This window comes from Lutjanus erythropterus, chromosome 23 (assembly GCF_056507025.1).
Source record: "Lutjanus erythropterus isolate fLutEry1 chromosome 23, fLutEry1.hap2, whole genome shotgun sequence".
NCBI classification, from domain to species: domain Eukaryota; kingdom Metazoa; phylum Chordata; class Actinopteri; order Lutjaniformes; family Lutjanidae; genus Lutjanus; species Lutjanus erythropterus.
In genome coordinates this window covers 17,744,504-17,768,657 of record NC_139339.1, presented here as the reverse complement: position 1 = coordinate 17,768,657, position 24,154 = coordinate 17,744,504, and the positions used below count along the sequence as shown (strand labels likewise).

The 24,154-nt window shown below is 39.1% G+C and overlaps 1 protein-coding gene across 1 annotated transcript in view; it reads left to right on the top strand.

The window, feature by feature from the left end:
• htr2cl1 (5-hydroxytryptamine (serotonin) receptor 2C, G protein-coupled-like 1) overlaps positions 1–15,082 on the top strand; it is a 32,384-nt gene extending 17,302 nt beyond the window's left edge. Inside the window, exons 3-6 of the mRNA XM_084712657.1 lie at positions 6,674–6,837; positions 6,956–7,109; positions 10,053–10,288; positions 14,342–15,082. Of these exons, the coding sequence (XP_084568783.1) occupies positions 6,674–6,837; positions 6,956–7,109; positions 10,053–10,288; positions 14,342–14,932 (1,145 nt within the window). The 3' untranslated portion in view covers positions 14,933–15,082. The remainder of the gene's footprint in view (positions 1–6,673; positions 6,838–6,955; positions 7,110–10,052; positions 10,289–14,341) is intronic.
• The last annotated feature ends 9,072 nt before the right edge of the window (positions 15,083–24,154 follow it).

Genomic DNA, 24,154 nt, shown 5'->3' with positions numbered 1-24,154 from the left:
TTATTTAACGTCTTCTTTGTTCGTCCAGCAAGAACTGCATGACAGTAATCCAGCTTACTAGAAATAAAAAGCATGAATTAGCTTTTCAGAGTCTGACTGAGACAAGAAGCTTGTAACTTTTGAAGTTTGTTTGACCCCTTCGTCCACCACCTCCATACGAAAACTTGTCCGCTCTTTATACTATGTCACCTGATGTGGATGGGTTTGCATGGAAGTATCTTGAAACACCTGTGTCTCTCATACAGAAGCCTAAGGGTTTCTTCTGTACATGCATGAGACACAGAGGGATGTGACAAAACATCTGTATTTAGAATGAGAACTGACTGACAAAAATCAGCATGACGTCAGTAAGCTGAGCTCCTCCACAACCCTTCAAACTAGCCTGATAATAACAGAAATGTGTTTCTTCTTTGTGATTTTACATTTTTGCGTGGGCTGGAACATCCACTCCACCATCTTGAGACAGCTGCACTCACTAACACGGAGATATTCTCCTCTGAAGCACATTTTCTCCAGCTGTTGTAAAGTTGTTTTGCTGTGAGAGATGAGTTCTTGAACGCAGCGCTGACAGATGGAGATGATTGACATCTCGAGATGGAGCTTTTCTCTCCTCTCCCGTCTTGCTCTGCGCTCATTCACTGCTGGCTGCTTTTTTTAATCATAAGAAATCCCAGTTTTCCTGCTGCCATTTCATTGACCCCTCAAGAGGTTCTGCACCACAATATTCGGCCATGATTGAGGTCTGAGAGGGCTTACAGCAATCGATGCTCAAGGATTAGCGAGGAAACATCCAACAGAAGGCGTACTGTATTTATACACACGATGAAGAGATTTTCAGTATCCTTTTCAGTATCTATTCGTGTGTTGCTTCACTCCGTTTTCCTCTTCAGACCACTTATAACTGATGCACCTGCTCTCAACTGAACTGAAGTACCAAACTAGACACAACAGTTTCCTCTTCGGTGTCGAATTTGAAATTCAGAGTAGTGGTTGTGCACAAATTACCATGTATTGTACTTGTCAGAGGAGCTGTTTATAAGTCTTTTGGGACGAGTCCAAGTCGGGGTGAGAGGGGGATCTACCTGCATCTTTCAGAAATATGCTTCTTAGTTCAAGGACAGAAGTTGCTGGGACACACTAACTGCATTGCAGCCTTTAGACACTCATCATTTTTCATCAGTCGAAATCTTACTGTGTTAAACTCTTGAATATTTTTTGCTTCAAGTCTCACAGCAAGCTAATTAATCTCAGCCTGAGCTCTGCCGCTAAAAGTTGAAGACTGATTGATAGTTGGGTGTCATGATATTATTGGTTGAAAGTGGTTGTTTCTAGCTTTTGTGGGGGGGAATCGAGTCACATGACCAGATGAGTCAGATTGAAGGTGCAAATTTTAGGACTCAAGACCTGCTTGACTAACATTAAAAAAAACTTGACTTGATTTGAGACAGAAGACTTGAAAGGACTTGACTTTTTAAATTAAATATTTGCATTTTTCTGGACATTGTGAGAAGTTACATTTACATCATGATTTTGAAACATGACAGTGATTTCTAGTGCAATGCACACAAAACAGGCGATATACTTCTGACTTAATTATGGGAACTGGGATGAATCATCAGAATTTCATGTGACTTGACTTGACTTGCTTGATTTTCACCACAGTAACTTGAAGGTTAGGACTTAAGATTTGCTTGTGACTTGCACATGTCTGACTTGCTCTCACCTCTGATAACTACACATCATATTTTGTTTTATTTTGTAAAACTTGATTAGATTTTGATATACAAATACAAAGAAATATATTTTTTTCTATTTTCTTTTGATATATTTAAATAGGTGCACAATATGTCCAGATATATGATCTAAAAGAGTTTTTAAAAAGGCTTTTTTTTTTATTTCATCTACACTTAAAGCTAATATATTCACATCTCCCTTTCATGACCCACATGGTTTTCAGGGGATGAAATCAATGAGGTGGATCATTGTTTTCTTTTATACTCACCTGGCTGATCTAAATTAGGAAAAACAGCAGATGGATGTGATTGCTTATTCACTTTGTGTTTTGCATTTTAAAACTTACAATTAGTCTCTCCAGTCTGAAGCACATCATCACGCCCTGCAGACATCTTTATTAACTTGAGAACATCTGTGAGCAAACCTTTGTTAAACTGCCTTAAAGTGAGATTATGTAACTTTAAAGGAGGACATAATGCAAACTTCCTCTCAGAAATAAAAAAGTTAAAATCACACGCAATAAAACACACTCTTGTTCAGTTCAGCACACTAAGGTGTTTGCTGCTACAGTTTTATTTGGTAGTGTGTCACCAGCAGCTGTTGGCGAATATTAGCTGAGTAGCAAACCTTGGAAACTGGGAAACACATACAACAGTAACATGCAAACAACAAATCATGACACCAGGGAGGTAATATGGAAAGGAGTCTATAAATAACGCCAATAAAAAGATCATATAAAAACATTTACAAAAGTGATTAAAAAAACAACAACAAAGAATTCAGTCCTTTGTGAATGAAGGCTGAAGCATAAATCTTACTCTGTTGTCCCCTAAAAAAGTCAGACCACCCTCCTCTCATAAAAAATGTTTAAAAATAATTAAAGCCCTCACTCTCTTCTTTTCACTCTTTTTTTTGGCCTATCCTGTAATAATTTTTGCAGATTCCCTGACCTGTTAATTTCCCTGCGGCTTTAAACAAATATTTGCTGCAGCTATCTCCTCTCAGGATCACATTTACTCTGTTGACCATGTATTACAAGTGTGCAGGAATTCAACTCAGTGTTATCAGTGCAGAAACAAATATAACACAGGAAAGAAGGACAACACAGCCTTGCTTTTTATCTTGCTTTTAGTGAAAGCATATAATCTTTTGATTAAACCAAAACAAACAAAAAGTATGCAGTTTTGCTGTGAAAGATAAAAAATCTTACAAGCAGCACTGACAGATTGAGCTGATTGACGCCTCCAGATACCAGGTAGTGTTTCACATCCTTTCCTCTTCCTTCTCTTCCTCTTCACAACCGGCTGCTTGTGAATTGTAAGAAATCCCCTGTTTTCCTGTTGGCATTTCTTTGACCCCTCTGAAGGTTTTTACACGGCTACATGCTGCTGTGATTGAGGTCTGAGAGGGTTTACAGCGATCAATGCTGAAGGATTAGCAACAAAACAGGCAACAGAAGCTCCTTGCAGCCATTCTCTATGTTGTAGTAACACACTGTTGACTTAGAGGTTGATTCAATCCATTAAGACTTGTAGGTACAGTACGACTGCAGCCTAAATAAAGAGACATTATATAACGTTCTGTACTACATTATAAACATTGGATAGAACCAAAATCTTCCCCTTCATACTGTTGACATTTTGCACTTGAAATAAAACTATAAATATAGTATCTCATTATAGAAGAATATTAATCAAATAAGTTTTTTCACGTTAAATTGGTAAGAGATAATGTACAATAAGCAGGTCATTACTGTGAAATTAACTCTTAACAGGGTGATGCAGGATCCTGATGCAAAGTGTAGGGGGTTACTGTACATTTTCTGGCTACTTACAAAAAAAATGACACAAAATATTGATTTTTAAAAAGTGATTTTACTGATTTAAAAATTATTTTATTGCTCCACCATTATTTTACAATGTAAAAGCTGCAATATTCTGAAATCCACAACTTTCCTGTAAAGTAAAAACATGCTGGTTTATTTTAAACTTCTTTTAGTTTTATTGAGGACACTGGTTGTTTTCCTCACATTCACACACAAATATACTTTGACAGTTAAGAATCTTCTACAAACATCTATAAAATGCATTTTTATTAGCAATATTTAGTAGGTTGTCTCAACCGGACAAAGGACTGATGCACATCCAGGTGATTTTGGATGAAACAAACTTTTCTGTGGCACTTTTATGTTCTAATTATGATCTCGCTGATAGTTTGTCTAAAGTAGCCGAAATAAAACTCCTCTCTCTCTGTTCTTCTCGTCTTATTTCTTTTCTGTTTCCAAGATTCACTCCATTACTTTTCTACGAGCCATGAAGCATGACAGTACAAAGTCATATTTCCTCTCTTCCCCAGGCATAAGGTTTATGTCTTTTTGGGGTTACAGAGGTGTGCAGCTCTCACGAGGGGAACATTCATGCCCTGATGATTTTCCAGATCTCCCTCTGCTGGTGCAATAATCTTCCTCCAGCAGCACGGCCCTCTAGCCGAGCCACGCTGCGACGCACCGCAGAGAGAGTGTGTCTGCTCATGTTGGTCATGCGCTCTGTGGATTTACAGAGTGGGTGAGTAGTTTTGGCTCCAGCAGATAACTGTTATCACCCGAGGGAGTGAAATCTGCTGAAGTACAAGTTTAAACAGCACAGCGTGAAGTACAATCTGCATTTGACTGCCAAAAGTTACACTGTAAATTATGTCACAAAGTAGCCAGAAGTTACCCATCAGGCAGTGCTCTATCTTAAAGGGTTGGTCCACCCACAACTATAACTAAAATATACTTTCTCACTTACCGCTAGTGGCATCCGGCCATGTAGGTGGTTCTGGCATTACTTGCAATTTCTGCCTCATATATTATATATTGGAAATGGACGTTTGCGGTGTTCACTAGGGCTGGATATGAGTACTCAGTATTTTTAAGGTATCAACCAGAATAACCCAGTACCACATTGTATCAAAACTTCTCCAGATAAATGATACCTGATTTCAAACCTTTTTTGTCCCCAGATCTAGAAAAAATGTGAGAGTTGGCAATTCATTGTGCTGAGATTCCACCAAAAAGTTCAAAAAACACAAAATGCGAAACCAACCAACCAACAAATCATCCAACCAAAGAACCAGCTAACCATCCAACCAACTCGCATCTGTCTCAGAGGCAGACATCTGAAAACCCAGGCCATGAAAACCTATACTTTCTGTGTGGCGTGATTTGGTAACCCAGACCACTAAGACCTAAACTATATGGCTAGATCTGCCAGCCAAATAAACATCTCAAAACCCAGGCTGCAAAAACCTAAACTTTCTGCATGGCTACATCTGTTTTTAGCAATTTGTGTGAGTCTTCTTCACATGCTGAGAGAGTATGAATGAATCATAACTCGAATCAGACCACTGGACAGCCTCATTAGACAGATCAATTTGCATGTCACGGGTTATTTGGACATTTACAGAGTGAAAATGTTTACATTAATGCAAGCAATTTCATCCTCTTGGGCAGTGTGTGCAGTCAATTGCAACGACTGCACTGAAGGATCTGCCGCAATTCCAAATTGCGTTTTGATGTTTGCCTGGTCACCAGCTGTGCAAGAGAAAATGATGTACCTTGGACATAAATGAATTATGCCAGCCTACAGTGTCAGCACGACACAGCTCAGAGGGGGACTGAAATGTCCCGACTTGTCTTTGAAACAGTCCTGTAGTCCCTTTTCTCCTCAGTATCTGCCAGTCTGAAACAGATCCCTGCTCATCAAATACTTTCAATAGAAATGCTCTTTGAAATCAAAAGCAGTACATTAGTCGGTGTTGTTATCATGGGTCAAGAAATCAGCTCAGCCTCAACAGGCTTGCTCTCACCTCGGTCATTGTCCTCAAACAGCAGCAAGGCAACTATTATAACACCATGAATATCCATTACACACTGGACTGTAATAGCATATTGATTCATAACAGGTGTAGCTCTGTTTTCCCATCTAGTAAGTGTTATTCTGCGCATGATTATATTCTGGCATGATAATGAAAGCAGATTGAGTTCTTACAGGCCCACAAGCATGCCCAATTTTTCAAAATCGGTGGATAATGAAGTCATGTAATATTTAAAAACCACAAAATGTGTTTTTCATGAGGAAATGATTTGGCATTTTCCAGCCATGATTTACAAATTATTACAATAAAATGTCCTCTGTGTTTAATTTAAACTAAATTAACCATAAAATTATAGTAAGTAGAAACAGGTGTTTTCTCTACTCCCTGTTTCATGGTTATTACCCTCATGGTTCATGATTACATCGATTTGTTTCCAATTTCTTACTTGTTTCTATTTGTTGTTGCAATATTATTTTTAATACAAATAAGGGTCATGGGACGATTTAAAAATTGTTTTCTTGTAATTGGATTATTGTGAAACCCTAATATCCAACATGTCCTTATACATAAACAACAGTATGGGTTGACTGCTTTTGGAGTCATTGGTACAAGCAACATTAGGTGGTTGTTCTGTATAGCTAACATTGCAGTTCATCGCAGTGCACATGGTAGTATATTGCTATATATCAATATCCATTGATATTGGCATAACTTTAAGGGTACTGGGATTGTAATTTTATATACCAAGGCAAATCGTGTCAGCCATATTGATGATTTGTATTTGTGAACGGCAGAATGATACGTTGCAGAATGTTGCTGCCACAAGAAATTGTTGGACGGCGTTCCTCTCTAATAATGGATAGTGCAGTGTGCCATATTCCAGGAGATCAGTAAGGAAGCAAACACCTTCTGTTAACATGTAGAGAATTTGATCAGCTCTTATCATGGCTTCCACTTTGATACTTCCAGGTCATTTCACTCAGTTAGGAGTCAAAAAAGAATATTTGACCACAACCCTGGGCATATCATCTGCAGAAACATTAATTCTTTTCATCTACTCTCTCTGTCTTTCTCTTTCTAGGTGTGTCAATGCCTATCCCAGTGATCGGCCTCCACAACGAGGACAAGGTCTTCGTCAACGGCAGCTGTGTCCTCAACGAGGAGCGCTTCATGCTAATTGGGTCCTTCGTGGCCTTCTTCATCCCACTGGTCATCATGGTGGTGACATACTGCCTCACCATACAGGTAGTCCGGCATGTGTGTGCCTTCGTAGCGCCTTATGTCCTTACTTTATCTTTCTTTTTCTTAACACTCACAAACTCCCTGTCTCTTCTTCTTTTTCTTTGCTAACTCTCCTCCCCAGGTGCTCCAGAGGCAGGCCACTGTCTTCCTCTACGAAGCAAAGACTTCCTCCCAGCAGCCTTTGCACACACCAGCAATGACAAACACATTACAGCCTCCAAGCACCACCTTCCATCTTCCTCAGATCAACACACTTGCCCCTTCAGACTCACAAGGTAAAAAAAACTGATCAGGTGTTGAAATATGGTTTATTTTAACAGAAAAATCAACCGTACAAATATTTTTAATCAAGGGATTTATAGAAAATATGATTCATTTAAGTCATAAACCATCAGCAATTCACGTATGTTTAATTTGGGCGAAATGAGGGGATATTAGAGGTAATTTATAACCCTTCTGTTATGCCTTATATTGGCATTTTACCTTGTTTTCCTTTTTTGGAGATTTTAATCCCTCCACAAGCCTTAAAAATCCAGAGTTTAAACAAGGCAGAAGCATAAAACAGATTTATGCTTTTGCTGTTTTCAACTCTCGGGATAGTTGAATAAACATTGCAGTCCAATCCTCGCTACATTTTTTAATTTTCCTTTTAATAATGAAAAATTGTTCCACCACAGCCCAGCACCAAGAGTATGCTCTGCACTACAACCATACAGTGTAAAAGATCTGCAATTATAAGGCCAACAGGATAATGGATGGGGCTATTTTAGCTAACGCACAGTGCCTATTAGCCTAATCGTAGCGTAGCAACAATAACTAGATGGTGTATATGAGACAGTAAAAGTGATTCTCAGCATTTTAAAGAGTTTCGAGGGTGATTCATGTTTTTAGCCTTTCCAAAACCAGAAACACGGAACCAAAAGTGTGAGGAATTAATTACACTGAGACTTTATTTGCTAACCTAAGCTACAACCATTAACCATGTCCAGCTAACTAGAATACTACCTACAGTAGCCTTGGACGACTGTTTCTTTCATCGCAAAAGAGCGCACTGTTAATGAACTAGTCTAAGTTTACATTAGTTTGTGGGGTGACAGGTTAGCATTGACACATGGGTGTCAGAATTGATGGCACATCTACCTCAAACTGCAACTTTCTTGTCTTGTTAAAGTTTTTTAACGTGTAAGTCATGGCAAAAGTTAAATGGGATTAAAAAGTAATTTCTCTCTTGTAATTTATTACCATTCATTTTTTCCTAAATAACATTCCTTGGGGAACAACAGAGGTATAGGGGGGGTTTTGCCTCTCTAATTAAGACCCCTATCACATGATTCTTATTTTAAAACAAGCCAGCTGGAAACATTAAAAAATCTGCATTTTCAACCAATTAATAAAACTAATGTTAGTTTCATTAACCAGTGTAACATCCAAGCGTGGTTAACACCCACCCTTAAGGGCCAAAGGATGGAAAGTAAAGATTTAAGATTTGAACCAGTGACACAGTCAGCAGTCTCCATTCAGCTAAAGAGCCCGACTTGTTGGTGAAGGGTCATACAGCTGTATTAGTGTGTTACACTAGCTAGCCACAGCTGATGAAATCTGCCAGTGACAGGTGCTGATGTAGAAAAGAGAAGCCTACTTGTGTTTACCTGAAATTAGTTACCTAGCATTGCAAGAATGACTAAGATTTTTGAGGGGTAATCCTGCCATTGTTGACATTGTAATCTAAATGATGTTCTGTCATGTTAGCATGGAAAGCTTGACTGGCCAGAAACAGTATCTGAGGAGACAGGGCCAAGAAAAAAATGAGTTCTCCCACACTGAATGAGCAGAAGTTGTGGAATAAAGCAGACTGTATCAGCTAATTTACCAGTGGTGTATTATGGCTGTGGTGCTGAGCAGACAGTGGTTATCTGTCCAATCAGTTTGAGCAGCACAGACGGCTGCTCCTGATTCCGAGTTGAGCATTAGCTCCTCCAGTACAGATGAAATTGCATGATGTAGCAGTCCATTTTTCCACATTTTCCTCTGGCACCCCAAACAGAGAAAAGTGTGAATGAAGCATTCTCCACGTGTTTAACCTTTTTATATGTCGTCCTCCCTGCAAAATACCAGCAGCCTTGTTAACACAGACGCTGACAGGTTGTTGTGCAGGGTGAAATCTGCAGAGGTTTCTCAGTGACTAACCTGGAGGGAGTCATGGTGACAAATAATGATGACAAATGCTATCCTGTTTTGCACCTTACAGCTGACAAACTTAAGACAACAACAAGACAGGCCTGCATTCAGACACAATTTTTGTACATAGTGTAATTTATGTTATAAAATCTGAAGTAGGGTTGTATGAAGTACTTCAGTGGTCAGTAGTCAGTGTATTATCTACAGGAGATGGGGGTCGGCACACCTCCAGTTTGGTGAAGCAGAGAGAGTTAAGCTAAGCAATGAACTGCTGTGGATGGGGTCAGCAACAACATATATAGCCACTTAAATACGGTCCACCAAAAAAATATATTGAGAAAAATTTCACTGTTTTACTTTGCTTGCAGACAGCAGGGAACCGCGGGAAACTGCTCTTAAACGAGCCAAATATTGATCTCTCAAAACTCACATTTTACCTCACAGATCACGAGTTGCTGATCTACTGCTGTCTTGATCTGTTAGTTTCTTTGTGTTATTGTCTGACTTTTGTTGATATTTGGCTTATATAATGGTGGTTTACCATCAGAAAAGGCTGTCTGATAGCAAAGTAAAGCTGTGAAAATATTCACACACTTAAACTGATACAGATTTTTTAGGTGGATCTTTTAAAGGGATAGTTTTTGTTTTTTGTGCTTTGAGCACCACAAGTCAAGTGCTAGCTAGTTCCCTTATATTGTAGAGATAGGAGGCATCTCTGCAGCTGATATCTCCAAAACTCTGCAACTCACACACAAAAAATCTAGATTGGTAATTATCGCTACAGGCCAGAGGAAAAATATGGATTTTTGGGGGGTGAACTGTCCCTTAACGTTTTAAGTAAGATGAAATACCTTTTGCTGCTGACCCTGTCCAGAACAGTACATGGTTCATGGTTCAGTGCTGGTGCCCCACTCTGCTTCCCCACCATCATCATCAAGTGCCTCATACAACCCTGCATCAAATAATCCAAATTTTCCTTTTAATAGCATTTTTTCAACCACCTACTATACATCCTTGATCCCTGTTTTGCCCTCCTGTAGAGTTAAAGCCCCGGCCTCCTCAGAGCAGACGAAACACCTTGAGCTGTCTGAAAGGAGCAGAGCCCAGCATACTGCTCAGCACCTCCACGCCAGACAGCATAAGCATCATCCCCAGCTCTGAGGTGGCGTCTCAGCTCAGCTCGCCAGCCGCGGGGCCATCACGGAGCGACACGTCGGGTTGCCATGGGCGACGGGGGATGATGCAGGCCATAAAGAACGAGAGGCGGGCCTCCAAGGTGAGAATAAAGAGCGGAGCTGAGTGCTTGTCAGGTGATTTAAGGTGCCCTTATTTCAAGGCTCCCAGACTGTAAAAAACAGCTGGGAGATAAACAGATAAATGCACTCAGAGATTGGGGTGTGTATTGTAATTTGATGCTTAAAGCTAATACGTCCTTAACTTTAAGTATCAAATTAACCACAGCTGGCACAGAATGCTCTCTAAAATTAGTGTGCTTCTTTATTTATTCCTTTATCAAACAGTTTTTTTTATGTGAATTGGTTTCAATTTTAATTAGTCTCTATTTTAATATGTTGAGCGGCTGCTTGTGTTTACAAGAACAACTAAGCAGCAGCTGAAAATCTAATTTTTGCTAACTTGCAGAGGTTTAACTTCTGCCCTTCTTGCTGCAGTGATGTAAAGGTGTACTCCAGAGTCTGGTCAGTGCATTATGACATCACTGGTGGGTGTGGTCAGAGGGGCAACTTCCAACCACAGAGGGCAATGAAACACTGCATTTCAACATGGTGTTAAGTTTGGCATCCTGTATTTAAATTAAAAATACTTTTGTTATGTTTTTTTTTTTTATATATAAAAAACATACCATTATATAAGGTATTGAAAAAGTTTTGGTATTGGTACCAAAACTCAGGTATCATGTCACAATATCTCATTACTCAACAATCAACATCTTTTTCCAATATCGGTTACTGTGATTGGCCAAAGTCCCTCTTCACAGGTTAGATTCTCTAAAACCTGAAAATAAATTCAAGAGGAAGAACAGAAGTCTTGAATTACATTATGGTAAGATATTATTATGGAACCTTTGCCCAGTGATGCTATAAATAAACTGCCTACCACAGCTTTAATTCTTTATTAATGCAAGAAACATATTTGGAAACATCACAAATGCTGGTTACTACATACAACAGCAGAGGCTACATCCAACCTAAAGCAGCACTATTCTTGTTTGTTACTCACTTTTTTTAGCTGCGACGAGCAGCTCTATAGGTCGCTCCATCAATCAGTCCATTGCTCTCCATTGCTGTCATTCGGTCTGTCGCTTGGTCTGTCATTCCATCTGTTGTTCTGTCTGTCACTCTGTCTGGTCAAAGCTGTGTTCAGCAGCTAGTTTCGTGGGTTTATTAGACCTTTTTCACTGTAAACAACCAAAATAGAAAAGTTGGGTCATAAAACCAAAAGCTAAAAGTTGCTAAAATGCTCTTTCCACCCGAGGAAACCGCAGAGACAGGTTTGTCAGAACGAGAAGCTGCTTTCACACAAGTCATTTCACATTTCACTGATAGTGACTGTATACAACAGCAGTAGCTAAATCCAAGTTAAAGCAGCATTAATTTTGTTTGTCACTCGCTTTGCTGTGACCAGCAGCTCTATAGGTTGCTCTGTCACTTGGTCACTCCATCCATCACACTCCATCCGTCAGACACTCTGTTGCTCTGACTGTTGCTCTGTCTGTCAGTCGCTCCATCCGTCACTCTGTCCATCGCTTGATTTGTCTGTCGGTCGCTCTGTCTGTCACTCTGTCCATTGCTCCATTCATTGGTCGGTCACTTACTCCATCACAGTTGTTTCTTCCATGAGTCACTTCATCCATCAGATGTTCCATCCGTTGGTCACTCCATCCATCAGTCCATTGCTTTGGTTGTTGCTTCATCTGCCACTCCACTGATTGCTCCATCTGGTCGCAGCTGTTACAAATTCAAGCTTGTTATTTTGTTTGTTTGTTCATTTGTTTCGTTACCAGACTTTTACAAAAGCTGGACACCACAAACATGGCCATATGAAGTTGATATGACTAGCAGTTTCCTGTTTGCACATCCAGCAGACACAGGAAAGCAACAATCATATGGAATCATGAATTTGGGTTTTTAACCGCTAAATGCTGCAGTATTACTGCTGAGCAGGTAACGTACAATGATTTTATGAGTGTTTTTTCATTGTAAACGACCAAACCAGAAAAGCTGTGGGCCATAAAACTAAAACAGTGAACTAAAAGTCACTAAAATGCTCTGGAGAGCCAAGGGAACTGCAAAGATGGATTTGTCTGAACAAGCGACTCCTTTGACATTACACATTTCATTCGTTTGAGCTGCCATTTCCACAAAACTATGACCTAATGCAGCTTTAAAAACTCATCTATAATGCACAAATGCCTGGTGGCATTATCACTACACACATTTCATTTGAGAAGACGTGCTCTTCCAAGTAACTCAGATGTTTCCACAAAGAGTTTCAAAGGTCTCATGTTATCAAATCCAGACAGACGCGACAAAAAGCTCGAAGCGTTTCAGGAGTCACAGAGTGCTCAGAGTGAGGCTTCACTGAATTCAAATTCATGATGGTAAAAGACCAAAGCACTCGTAAAACATATATAAATTTAAATCTCGGTAGAAGTCGCATACTGACAAGGATATTAAGACATCAATCTCAATGAGTGTTGAAGAAGACTAGCTTCTTAAGAGAGGCTATATCAGTTTTTATTAAATGGAAGAAAGTATATGTTTAATGTTTCATATTTTATCCTTTTCTACTGAAAGAAATGAATGTGTACGTGCGTGCGTGCGTGCGTGCGTGCGTGCGTGCGTGTGTTCGTGCGTGCGTGCGTGCATGTCCAACAAGGCTGAAGCTATTGTCCATGTCTGCAGCTACTCTTGTACACTACTAACCTCAGCCCACCATTTTTTGTGACCAGTAATGACTGTATTTTCAAGACTGATTCACAATTTTTGGAAAGCTTGTTTTACTGACTGCTCTTTCCCCTTAACCGGCCAGTAGAAACTACAAGTCATCAACAACTGCAGGGCTAAAAACGATGCTTACCTATTCTGTTGCAGGCCACATGTTGGTCTTTAATGTGGCTCAAAAACTAAGATGAATAGAAAAGTTTTACTTCATCTTAAACTGGAGCATGTCCATACCTGATATATTATGATCCACTAAGGTTTAGCACGATATGAGATAAATAAATCCCAGTTTTGTGAGCTTCACTGTGATCTTTGCTCTGTGTCTGCGTTCAACAAAATTAACTGTTGCTCACTTAATTCTGAACCAGTTTTCATTAAAGTTGGTTTGCTGTAAACCTGGAAACTGAACATGATCATGGTTACTTGTTAGAATTAAATTCAGTCACTGGGGATGATGCTCTATGTCAAAACATTAACCTTCTGAATAGCCACAAATTCCACTGGGACATGCAGACTCTGCTCTATGAGTAGGCAACATCAAGTCTAAATTATTTAGTATTTCAGCTTTGGTAAGTTTCTCCAAAATGTAGTTTTCTATATCTATTATATTGTTGAAAGCTGACGGGTTGCTTATAATATTCTGAATAAATAACAATGTTTAAAGGAAAATTGTTCTGAAAAATTTGGAGGTCAGTGACTGCCTGTCTCAGTGCCTGGCAAACAGATTAATAATGACTTCTAAAACTCATAAACAGACACTAAAGTATTTGTTGAACATTCAGCATTAATTTAAATTCTAACACGTGAAATGGGCAAACAAAACCAAACATTCTGGACTGGAATGTAAATGTAAAAGGAGCACATGCTGACTATGGTCATTGTTGTCAGAGCAGCCAGAATTTCAAATTTCAATTTAACATGTTTCCTTAATCTCTAATGAAATATCATGGTCATTTTATGATTTAGTGCAGTAAATACATTACATATTTCTCCTTTAGATTTATACAGTTATGTGAAGCAGGATGCTGTGTTATAGTACCATTACACTGTTCTATGCATCTAAAGAAAAACAGAGACTATAATCTACAAAAACATACCTTATTAAAAACTTTACACACATCCAGATAAAAAAAACTTGCACTCTACTATACAAAAAACTTTATTCAACAACAAAGTTTGCAAATCTTTGCTGGTTGCATCTGGCAGTTGTAGTGGCAATGCAGTAGGTGTTTCACCATCTGTTGCCTGGTGGGGATCTGCACTCTACTCAGGGCACCCTTTACTCATCTTCTTCCTTCCTTCCCTTCTTCTTCTGTTTTTCTGCTCCCTCTTTTTACTGCTGTCCTCTCCTCTCTTCCTACCATCAGGTCCTGGGAATCGTCTTCTTCCTCTTCCTCATCATGTGGTGTCCCTTCTTCATCACCAACGTCACATTCGTGCTGTGCCGCGGCTCCTGCAACGAGTCACTGCTTCACGACCTCCTCAATGTCTTTGTGTGGGTGGGATACATTTCCTCTGGGGTCAACCCTCTGGTTTACACCCTCTTTAATAAGACCTACAGGAGAGCGTTCTCCAGCTACATCAGGTGCCAGTACAAAGTGGGGGCCAATGCTGCCGGACAGAGTTGCAAAACACTGCTGGTCCCTCCACCGTGCCCGTCGCACGCCATGACCCCTCTTCTGATGGGCAGTCACGGGAAAGCAGGCATGGACCGCAATAGTAACTGTCGTAATGGCGGGAGGGGGGATAATGGGAGGTTGGCGGTGGACCCAGAGGATATGACAGACGACGAGACTCAAATTGGAATCGTGTCGCAGAGCCTCACCGAATGCCACAACATTGCCATGCTTTCGGAAACTGAGCCGGAAACAGAGGTGGAGCCAGAGCCAGAGCCAGAGCCATCGCTGTCACTCATCAGCTACAGCCCCGCCTCCAGAGAACACACAAGCAGCGTGTGAATGCGTGATTTTTGGTCGTTTTATGTCTTCTTTTTAACCTGCCAACAACGCCGAGCCGAACAACGTTTCGACGAGCTGGCGCTGGGAGCCCACGGCGTGTTTTTATTGGCTGTAAGTGGGTGCTCTTATTGTGAAAGGACTGGTTTTGGATGGGGAGCCTTATCTCCACGCTGAAGTGCAAAAATGTGTTGAAAAAGTGTGATTTTCCAACACTTTTGGAATGACAGCCAATATTTGAGACGTTTTTGTTTTCTACGTGTTGTCAAAATGTTGGTTTTCATCCCAGAAATGGAGAATAAAAGCATTTGTTCACAAAATGTGGCGCACTTCATGGGGACTAAGAGACCAGCTGAGATCCAAACAAAGTGGACACGATAAGAGACAGTCAGTGAAGAGCTAATTGTCAGTGTTAACCTGGTATGAAGTCAAGCGGCCCTCACTGGACACTCACCGATGCAGGTTGCAGAGTCGAGCGCCGCCCACTGAGGTCAACGGGGTCAAAACTCGACTTCAAGCCTTCACACAGAGTCAAAATGCAGTCTGAGCTTCGGGTTTATGTGGATTCTCTCCACACCAAGCAAACTAAACCAAATCTATTTTTGTGCCGGTCAAGCTTGACATCAACAGTCATAAAAAAATATACGTGAATGAACCTTTCCAGCATGTATAATCAAACTATTCAGCCAACAGAAATGGAAATTTTTTTTCTCTAAAGGAAACTTTCTCAAGGCTGCAGTCTAAAGTTTCTCTGAGGGACCAAGATGAAGGAATGTACAACGACCACTGGTCTCTGGTGGACTCACAGTGCCATCTGGTGGTCACATGACACAGAGAGGTTGCTTCCCGTGTAATGAACAAAGGGTAAAAGAGCTAAAAATATGGCGCAGGCCTTTGGTCCAACACTGTCAGGCTCTTGCTTCTGATGACCAACACAACTCCCAGCTTCTGAGGGTTTTTACTGATGATAATCAAGTTTCAACTAAAAGTGATCAAAGTGAAAATGTGAAAAAATAAATTATAGTTTTTAATAAAAGGGTGCACAAAGATTCCTAAGATGTCATTCTTAAAAGGAACAAAATATACAGATTTTATCAGCTACAGCTTGCTATCATTAATTTCATCAATTACTGATTTCATCAAATCACTGATTCAGCTTCATAAACAATATAAAACTCACTTTACAAGATCTTCCTCAGCTAGGATCAAATCACACTTACCTATATTTTCCCAAAACAGTGATTTTTCACCCAGGAAATACACATTAAAGGGATAGTTCAGATTATTTATTTATTTATGTGGGGTTTTTTGAGCTACTATAATCAGTGTATTAGTTACAAAACATAAAGAAATATCAGTTTAAGTCAAGGGTAGGCAATAATCTTTCATTAGAAACTGATCAGGCTGCCATGGGACAGACACAAAGGTGATATAAGGTCCTAACGATGAATAAATATTTAATAATGGAATAGTCAGATGTGTTCTATATAGGGCCACTGACACAATAGAAATAAGACCAATCCGACCCAACACTGGTATTGGGGCCAATATTGACATATTTTAGTTATCAGATATCAGAATAAAATCACAGATCCACGTAACCATCCAGTTTTAGAGTCCTACATTGTTATTAATTTAAATTTATGTGTTATGCAGCACAAACAAAAAGATAAATAACAGTTTTCATAGAAACACAGTACTTTTCACCAGTAAATTTATTTCTGCTGTTGGTCACCCTGTCTGAACAGACATCAGATGGATTTGTGGGCTCATTATTTTTGTTTTCAGGGTCTAGAACTTAGTCTGAAATGTCATGTGTGCCAAAATCAGATTGCAACGATTGAAGCAGCAACAGTAGGAGAAGAACAACGGAAACAACATGGAGATGCAGCACTGAGAGAATAGAATTACAGTTCAGTATTAAAGATACTGTTCATTATCATTACCAAGAAAAATAACACTGACCCTCTTCAGAATAAAGGCCCAAAAAAGGGTTTAATGGTAAGACAACATATTTTAATAGCAATATTGCTACAAGGAACTTTTCAGAGGGCTGTGTTTTGCCCAGGTCTGGTTTACATGTACACTAAATTTAGAATATTTTCACCACCTTACCTTTCCATAAGACAGCCTTTTGCATAAGAAATTGCTGTTATATAAACCAAATATCACTTTCTCCAAACCAACCAAAGTCCATCTGCAAAATCAGTAATTTTACTCTGCAGAAGATAGTAGTTGCTGGTTTACCACTACCTTGATTTCTGAGTTTGTTTGTGTTATTGTGTGACTTCTGGATTTTAAACGGTTAGTTCAGATTTACTGAAGTCACACAATCAGACAAACAATGGTAGACTCCAATGTTCTGCAAGGAAAAATTACTGTTTTTCCTGTGGCACTCTGGTTGCTTTGGAGAAAGCAATGTTTGGCTCATTTAACAGTTTAATGCCGTCAGAAAAGGCTGTCTCAGGTACAGCACTGAAAATAAAATAAGCACACTTATTTTCTTTATGTGGGCCTGTTTTTTAGGTGGTGAAAATGTTTTGCTGTTGACCCTGTCCATAGCAGTACATTGCTTAGCTTCCTGCTGCTTCTCCAACCATCTACTGACTATCAATAAGAACCTCACATAAACTCAACTCAACAACTCAAATAATCCAAACTATCCCTTTAATATACATGTTTTATTATCAGATTACGTATCAGAATATCCAAAGATGTGCGGGTAGAATTCTGGCCTGTTTGAGATTCAGAGCATTATTTCTCTGAAGGACACGTTCATGAATGAACAAGAAGTTCTCCATCATCTACTTTTATAAAAATGAAGGATTTTTATTCAAGGTCAGCCATTAGAGATCAGCCGTCTCTCTCCAAATCCCCTCAGCTGCATGATTTCCACTTACGCTACGGGGCCAAAATGTTCCGAGACGGTGCACTGAAAGCCAAAGAGGACAGAAGGAACAACTGAGTTTGAATTTAGGCAATGAGCTTTGGGTTTTAAATAAGCCCCATCAGAAGTCACAAGTGTGCTCTGATGATGGTTTTTGGGATAAAAAGCTTGCGAATATCTCCACCCGATGGTCACAATCTCTGAATCAGCCTCTGATCTCTGCCTGCTTTACAATCTGTTCGGCCTGAGTCTCCGTAACCCAGAGTGTGACTCAAAGACCGAATACCTTTAAGATTTCATCTGTCGTATAAAATGGACAGAAAGTCAATACACTAAGAGACAGACCCCTGACTCTATCAAGACAGGTCACCAACCCCTCGCAGCTCTGTCACGCTGATTTTCCTCACCCGCCTTCCTCCCACATTTTATCGACATCTGACAGGCGGCATAATTCCTCCATGCTGCATCTCCATCAGCTGAAATATCTGCAATATACTGCCTTAGAAAAAGATTAGAGGTGGCGGCTAATTTAGATTTCTTAGCAACAAATTCAAATCTTAGGAGATAGTATAGGAGATATAACCTGAAACTTGAATGCATCCAGTGATTTGCTTTAAAGGTTTAGGTCTAGAGAGCTGAATGGTTGTCTCGTAAAAGAACTACACTAAGAAAAGTGACATTTTAAGGGATCATTTAAAGGGGTGCTCCACCAGTTTCACACATCAGGTTCAGTTTACTCATACAGTGTCTTCTATGGCTCTGGAGAAGCTTTCCAATGTTTGATTTAGGAAAAGAATAAAAAGTAAAAGCGACATTAGTCACATCTTAAGGTTATGTCTGGAAGGGAACCCAAGATTTAGGAAACTCTTGTGACATTTGTATGTGTTGCTTCTTCAATGTGTGTTTTGTACAAACTAGTTATGTTTTATAATGTGGGTATGTGTAGGGACAGAAAACAGCTGGTTAGGTTTAAGGAAAGATCGTGGTTTGGATTAAAATGGTCACTTTCACAAGATCTTTTGCAGGTCTGGGATTCCCTTCTACACATGACCGTGTTAGCAAAATGCTAGTTAACTAGCTAGCTAATGTACATCAGTTGTTACCTAATTAATTAGCTAGCATTTTGTTAACATTAGCAATCAGACCCAACTACCTAGATTACAACTGATGTCAATTAGCTAGCTAGTTAGCTTGTGTTTTCCTAATATTAGCTGCCAGATGTAATTAGCTAGCCAATGACTGATGTAAATTAGCAAGTTTAGCAAGTGGATTAGCTTGCGATTTGCTACAGATCAAAACCCTAGCTAACTAGCCAGTGACCAATTGATTTAGATTTAGTAAGGGAGGGTCAATTGTAGTGTTTTTGAATGTTGACCCACACTAGAGAATAAAAGTCGGGATATCTCAGCCCCTGTGACTTTGATTTTTAACTAAACTTTGTTTAATTTGCCTTTTCTTTGTCCCTTAAACTTTATAAAAGTGCAATACTATATTGTTGGAGTACCCCTTTAAATGCACCAAATACTGAATGACACAGAGTTAATTACTGAGTTTTCCTGCCAGCCTAGCTATTATTTTATCAAAGTAGATGTCACTTTCCCCAGTGATCAATACTTCATTTTGGTAATAATCCACTCAGCCACAGGAGAGCCAAAGTTACAAACACCTGAATGTACAATGGATTTTTATCCATAATCCTCCCCTTCAAAGTCAAGAAGCAAAGGTCAAAGCCTGCAGTGGACCAATCAAACCAGATCCTGAGGTCTGCAGCCACTTCTGCATACAATTAGAATGAAACATAAGAACTGGGAGTCACTTCATTCTAATTCTATGCATCTCTGTATAATTTATCCACTATTTGTATGCTACAGACTTACACAGTGGTCATTCACACCACTTTTCTCTCCACGAGGAGAGGTCTACATGAGCTAATGTTGGCAAGCCGGCACCAAGGTTTGGCCTACACATATCGTGCATGTTTGAAGTGATGTTCAAAAGGTCCTCTCTGCCTCACTCAGTTTTTTTGTTCTCTCTTTAATACTCGGAAGGAATTAAACAGCGCAGGAAGGACAGAAAGAACAAACAAAAGAGCAATCAACAAAACACATATTGCAAACAGCTTGCAATTCCTACAGGCATTTCATCTTTATCAAAGTGCAAAATACCAACACAAATAAGAGGAAAACAGAGAAACAATGGAGAAGAGAGGACTCTCTGAACTTAGATGAATGGGTCATGTTTGATCCAGGTGTGGGCAAGCAAGGAGCTACAGCCAGGCCAGCCAACTCAGTATGTCGCAATGTAATAACTATATGTTTCCCGTGTACCTGTGTGTGTACCGGGCCTGGCTCAAATTACTATCTGAGATTGATTCGCTAACTTTTTTTCTGGGTTTCTATCAATTGTGTCTGGCACAATGGATTGAATCAGGATGTCCCTGCAGATGCCAATCCTGTCTGGGCTCGAGGTCCAGACAGATGAAAGCAATCACTTGGACAAAGTATCTGGAAGGATTTCAACTAATAATTTGATCCAGGTCTGGTGTGTATAGAAATAGTTGGAGACATTTATTGACAGAGTTTCATTTTAATTCAATTGAGGAGGACGAATTTTGGCTTTTTCCCCCTCCAGGACTATTTTTTGTTGCCAGGCAATAATACTTTGTGAGAACTACTCATGAAAATTCTTAGTATATTTGAAAACTGTAGGAGTGACATGTTTCATGTTCAATCAACTGCACAAGCTTAAAGGAAAAATCCACCAAGAAATACAATTTGTGTTTCTTATATATTTTCATACTCATAAAGAATATTTTTGACTCTTTGGGAAATGCATTAATTAATTTTCTTGCCCAGAATTAGATGAGAAGAGCGATACTATTTTCATGACTGTCTGTTTTTAATATGAAGGTGGAGCTATAGACAGTTAGCTTAGCTTAACATAAACAGCTAGCCTGGCTCTGCCCAAAGTTAAACTAAAACCTAATTTCAAAGCTTAACTTCATAATGACAACACCAAGACAGGCTGCACCAAGAAATATTAATTTAATCTGAGATTAGTTCTAAACAGAGTTTAGCAAAACAAGGTTTAAAAAAAGAAAGTCCAACTTTAAAATTGCAAAATTGAAATCTAATATCTGTTTAGTAAATTCCTAGTAAAGTGTATTGATGTAAATAGAAATTAGACTAGACCTACTCTTGATGACTCGGCAAAGAAGTTCTAATTTTTCCACCTTTGAGATTTTTTTCTGAGTTGATGGAGCAATATGGCCAAATAAGAATAAACAATGGACCACATCTTGTCATTGTTACACTTTAGAGCCTGGTTTGCTGTTTCCACCTGTTCTCTGTCTTTATACTAAGCTAAGTTAACTGATTGCTCATATTTACTGCACAGACATGAGATGGGTATCAATTTTCTTATGAAACTCAGCAAGACATTCAATAAGGATATTACCTAAAATGTCCAATTATTTCCCTGAATATTTTTTTATTGTAAAAATTAAATAGTAAATGTATTAATAAACTGAAATACTGAACCACACAATAAGTAATTCGTATCAAGTCAAAGAATGCAAGAGAATCACAAATTTTAAATAAAGATGTACAAGTATTTAAACGTAAGCAAACATTTTCATACTGATAGGGGAAATAGGGGTTATTGACCCTTCCTAAGTCCCGCCCCTTTTGGTACCTTGGTCAACTCTCTCCCTTCCTCTTTCCTGTACTTTTATGCTATATTTTGAAGACTGTTAAAAGATGTTGCTGCGAAACCTATAAAAGTGGCATACACTGTGCATAGTCGCATCTTAATTTAGATAGTGTTAACAAGCCACTGCCTAACTGTCAAGCTAATTTACATCAATCGTTAGCTAGCCAGTTAGCTCTGTAGTAAAATGCTAGCTAACCTCATAGCTAAAATTAGCAAGCACTTAAATAACCACTTAATCTACATCAATCATTGGCTAGCTATTTGCATAAGCTAATAATAGGAAAATGCTTCATTAACTGTAAAGCTAATTGCTTCAGTCATTACCTAGCTAATTACATCTGGTGGCTAATGTTAACAAAATGGTAGCTAATAAGCGAGGCAATTTACAACAATGGTGATACACAGTAGCTAGTTAGTTGGTGTTTTGCTAACATTAGCTAATGTGACTATAGCCATATATGTAGTTTTATAGGTCACTCAGCAACATATTTTGACCATCACCAAAATTTGGTTTTCTTTTAATATAGATGAGTTTAGCTTATCTAAGTACAGGAAACGGGAAAGGAGAAAGTTCTGCCAGATACCAAGTTAGCTCAAGTGTTGGAGGGCAGAACAAAATGGGAAGGGACTTAGGAAAGATCAGTTGTCCAAACTGTCTGCACCGGTCTCACTTCTTCCCAAAAATGTAACTCTGTCACTAAACAGCTCTGAGAAATAGCCAGAGCTGCAGGTTGTTCAAGAGTCTGGCAAACCCAACTTCTCCAGTGCACCTTTCCTGCATTTAACATTGACTCTTAGACCTGATGTGTCTGCACCATTTGATGCTCAGATCAGTTGCCTGGTTTGTCTCGCTCTTGTATGATCCGGCGCTCGTGGGTTAGCTATCTTTTTATGTGTTGAACCTTCTTCTGTTATGCAGTGGCTGTTTTTTTTTATACCATTTTAATTGTGAATGTTTGTCTACGACACATCTTCTTAAGTTTATACAATGATTACGCCATCATCCACACAATGTATATTTTCTTTTTTTTTTTCTGTGTGATGCTGCTATTTATTTATTAAAATATTATTCTAATGTGTGGACAATGTGTTATGTGTACATTAACCACCAAGCCTGGGCAATGACAGATGATGTGACAGGATCATGTAATGGAATCAGATTACAGTTATATTTTTAAAATAAAGATTAGGATTACAATATTATAATAGATTTTAAAATAAAGAACAATATACTATCATGCATGCACACACATTAGTCTCACAACACCACTTTGGTCTGAGTGAAACCAGCTGCAGTTTATTATCAACCTCTAGTGCAAAAAATGCTTAACTGGGTGGAAATTTCAATATTATTTAGTCCTCTTTCAGAAAAGACAAAGAACATCGCAGTACAGTGACAGCTCTGCCTCCAGATGATTCTGTCATCCAAGTACTCAACATCTAATTTAAAGAAACATTTACAGGTCAGACCAACTGCAGATGTTAACTACACAGGCCAACCGACTACAATACCTTCACAGAACAGTTGCTAACATTAGTTAAACAGACAAACCACTTAAGTTTTTGACAGCGACCAGTCGTCACACAGAAGTCCAGTCAGCAAGCTAACCTGTCAACTACTATTGAAACAACAAAATATTTTGGGACTGTGGTGTAACTGAAATTTGAGTGTAAAGTACATTTAAATGTGCATAATCACTTTATCTGAACACGAATTTGCACTTAAATAGGAAGGAGCAGCTTGACCAACAATTAATAAACCAACAATGAAGATAAAACATTATATTAGGCTGAATAATTCTGTCTTGCTGAACATTTCTCTCAAACCACCACATTATCAAACCCCAGAGCAGCAGTACAACAATCCTGGTAAAAGTTACTCAACTGCTTAGTATTCCTCCCCTCTGATGATTAATAGCTGCATACCTAGCTGTGTAATTTGGGGAATTTGATAATAACAGTATAATAACCCAGTCTGCTCTACTATTATGTTCTTTTGTGCGGCAAACACTTGCCTATCAGTGGGAGCTTGTTATCCAAAGTGCTTCACAGTGCCATGAAAAGAGCTGAACCTGGAGCTAATTAAACCCTTATCCTTGTCTGTGTTTCAGTGTCATGCTCGGCCCATTGAGCCGTGCAGGAAACCCTCATGTTGTGAGTACTTTACCCACACTGGCAAAGTGAGCTGTGTGCTTTTTATTAATCATATGAGGAGCTTAGTTTGATACAGGCTAAACATTAAAGGGCTAAAACACAGAATATTGTAAATGAATGCATACATGTGTGCAAGTAGCACTATCAATTGTTGCATCGATTGCTGCAAAAAGCATTCTAGTGTTCCTACTACAGACAGTTAATACTGTCAGTAACATTATATAGGTGCTAAATAGCAACAACAACATAAAGTGTTTTAGAGCTCCCCCTACACGTCTCACAGTAGATTTTTGGGGGAGCTATTCAGGGGAGGTGAGCTCCCCTTTGCTCCCCCATGGTTAAAAGAGCATCAAGCATGATAGCGAGACAATAAATAAAGTTAATTAGTTTAAACATTAAATATATTGTCTTTGTACTGTATTCAACTGCACATAGGTCAAAAGGTTTTTGTATTTCATTGCATTCTGTTTTTA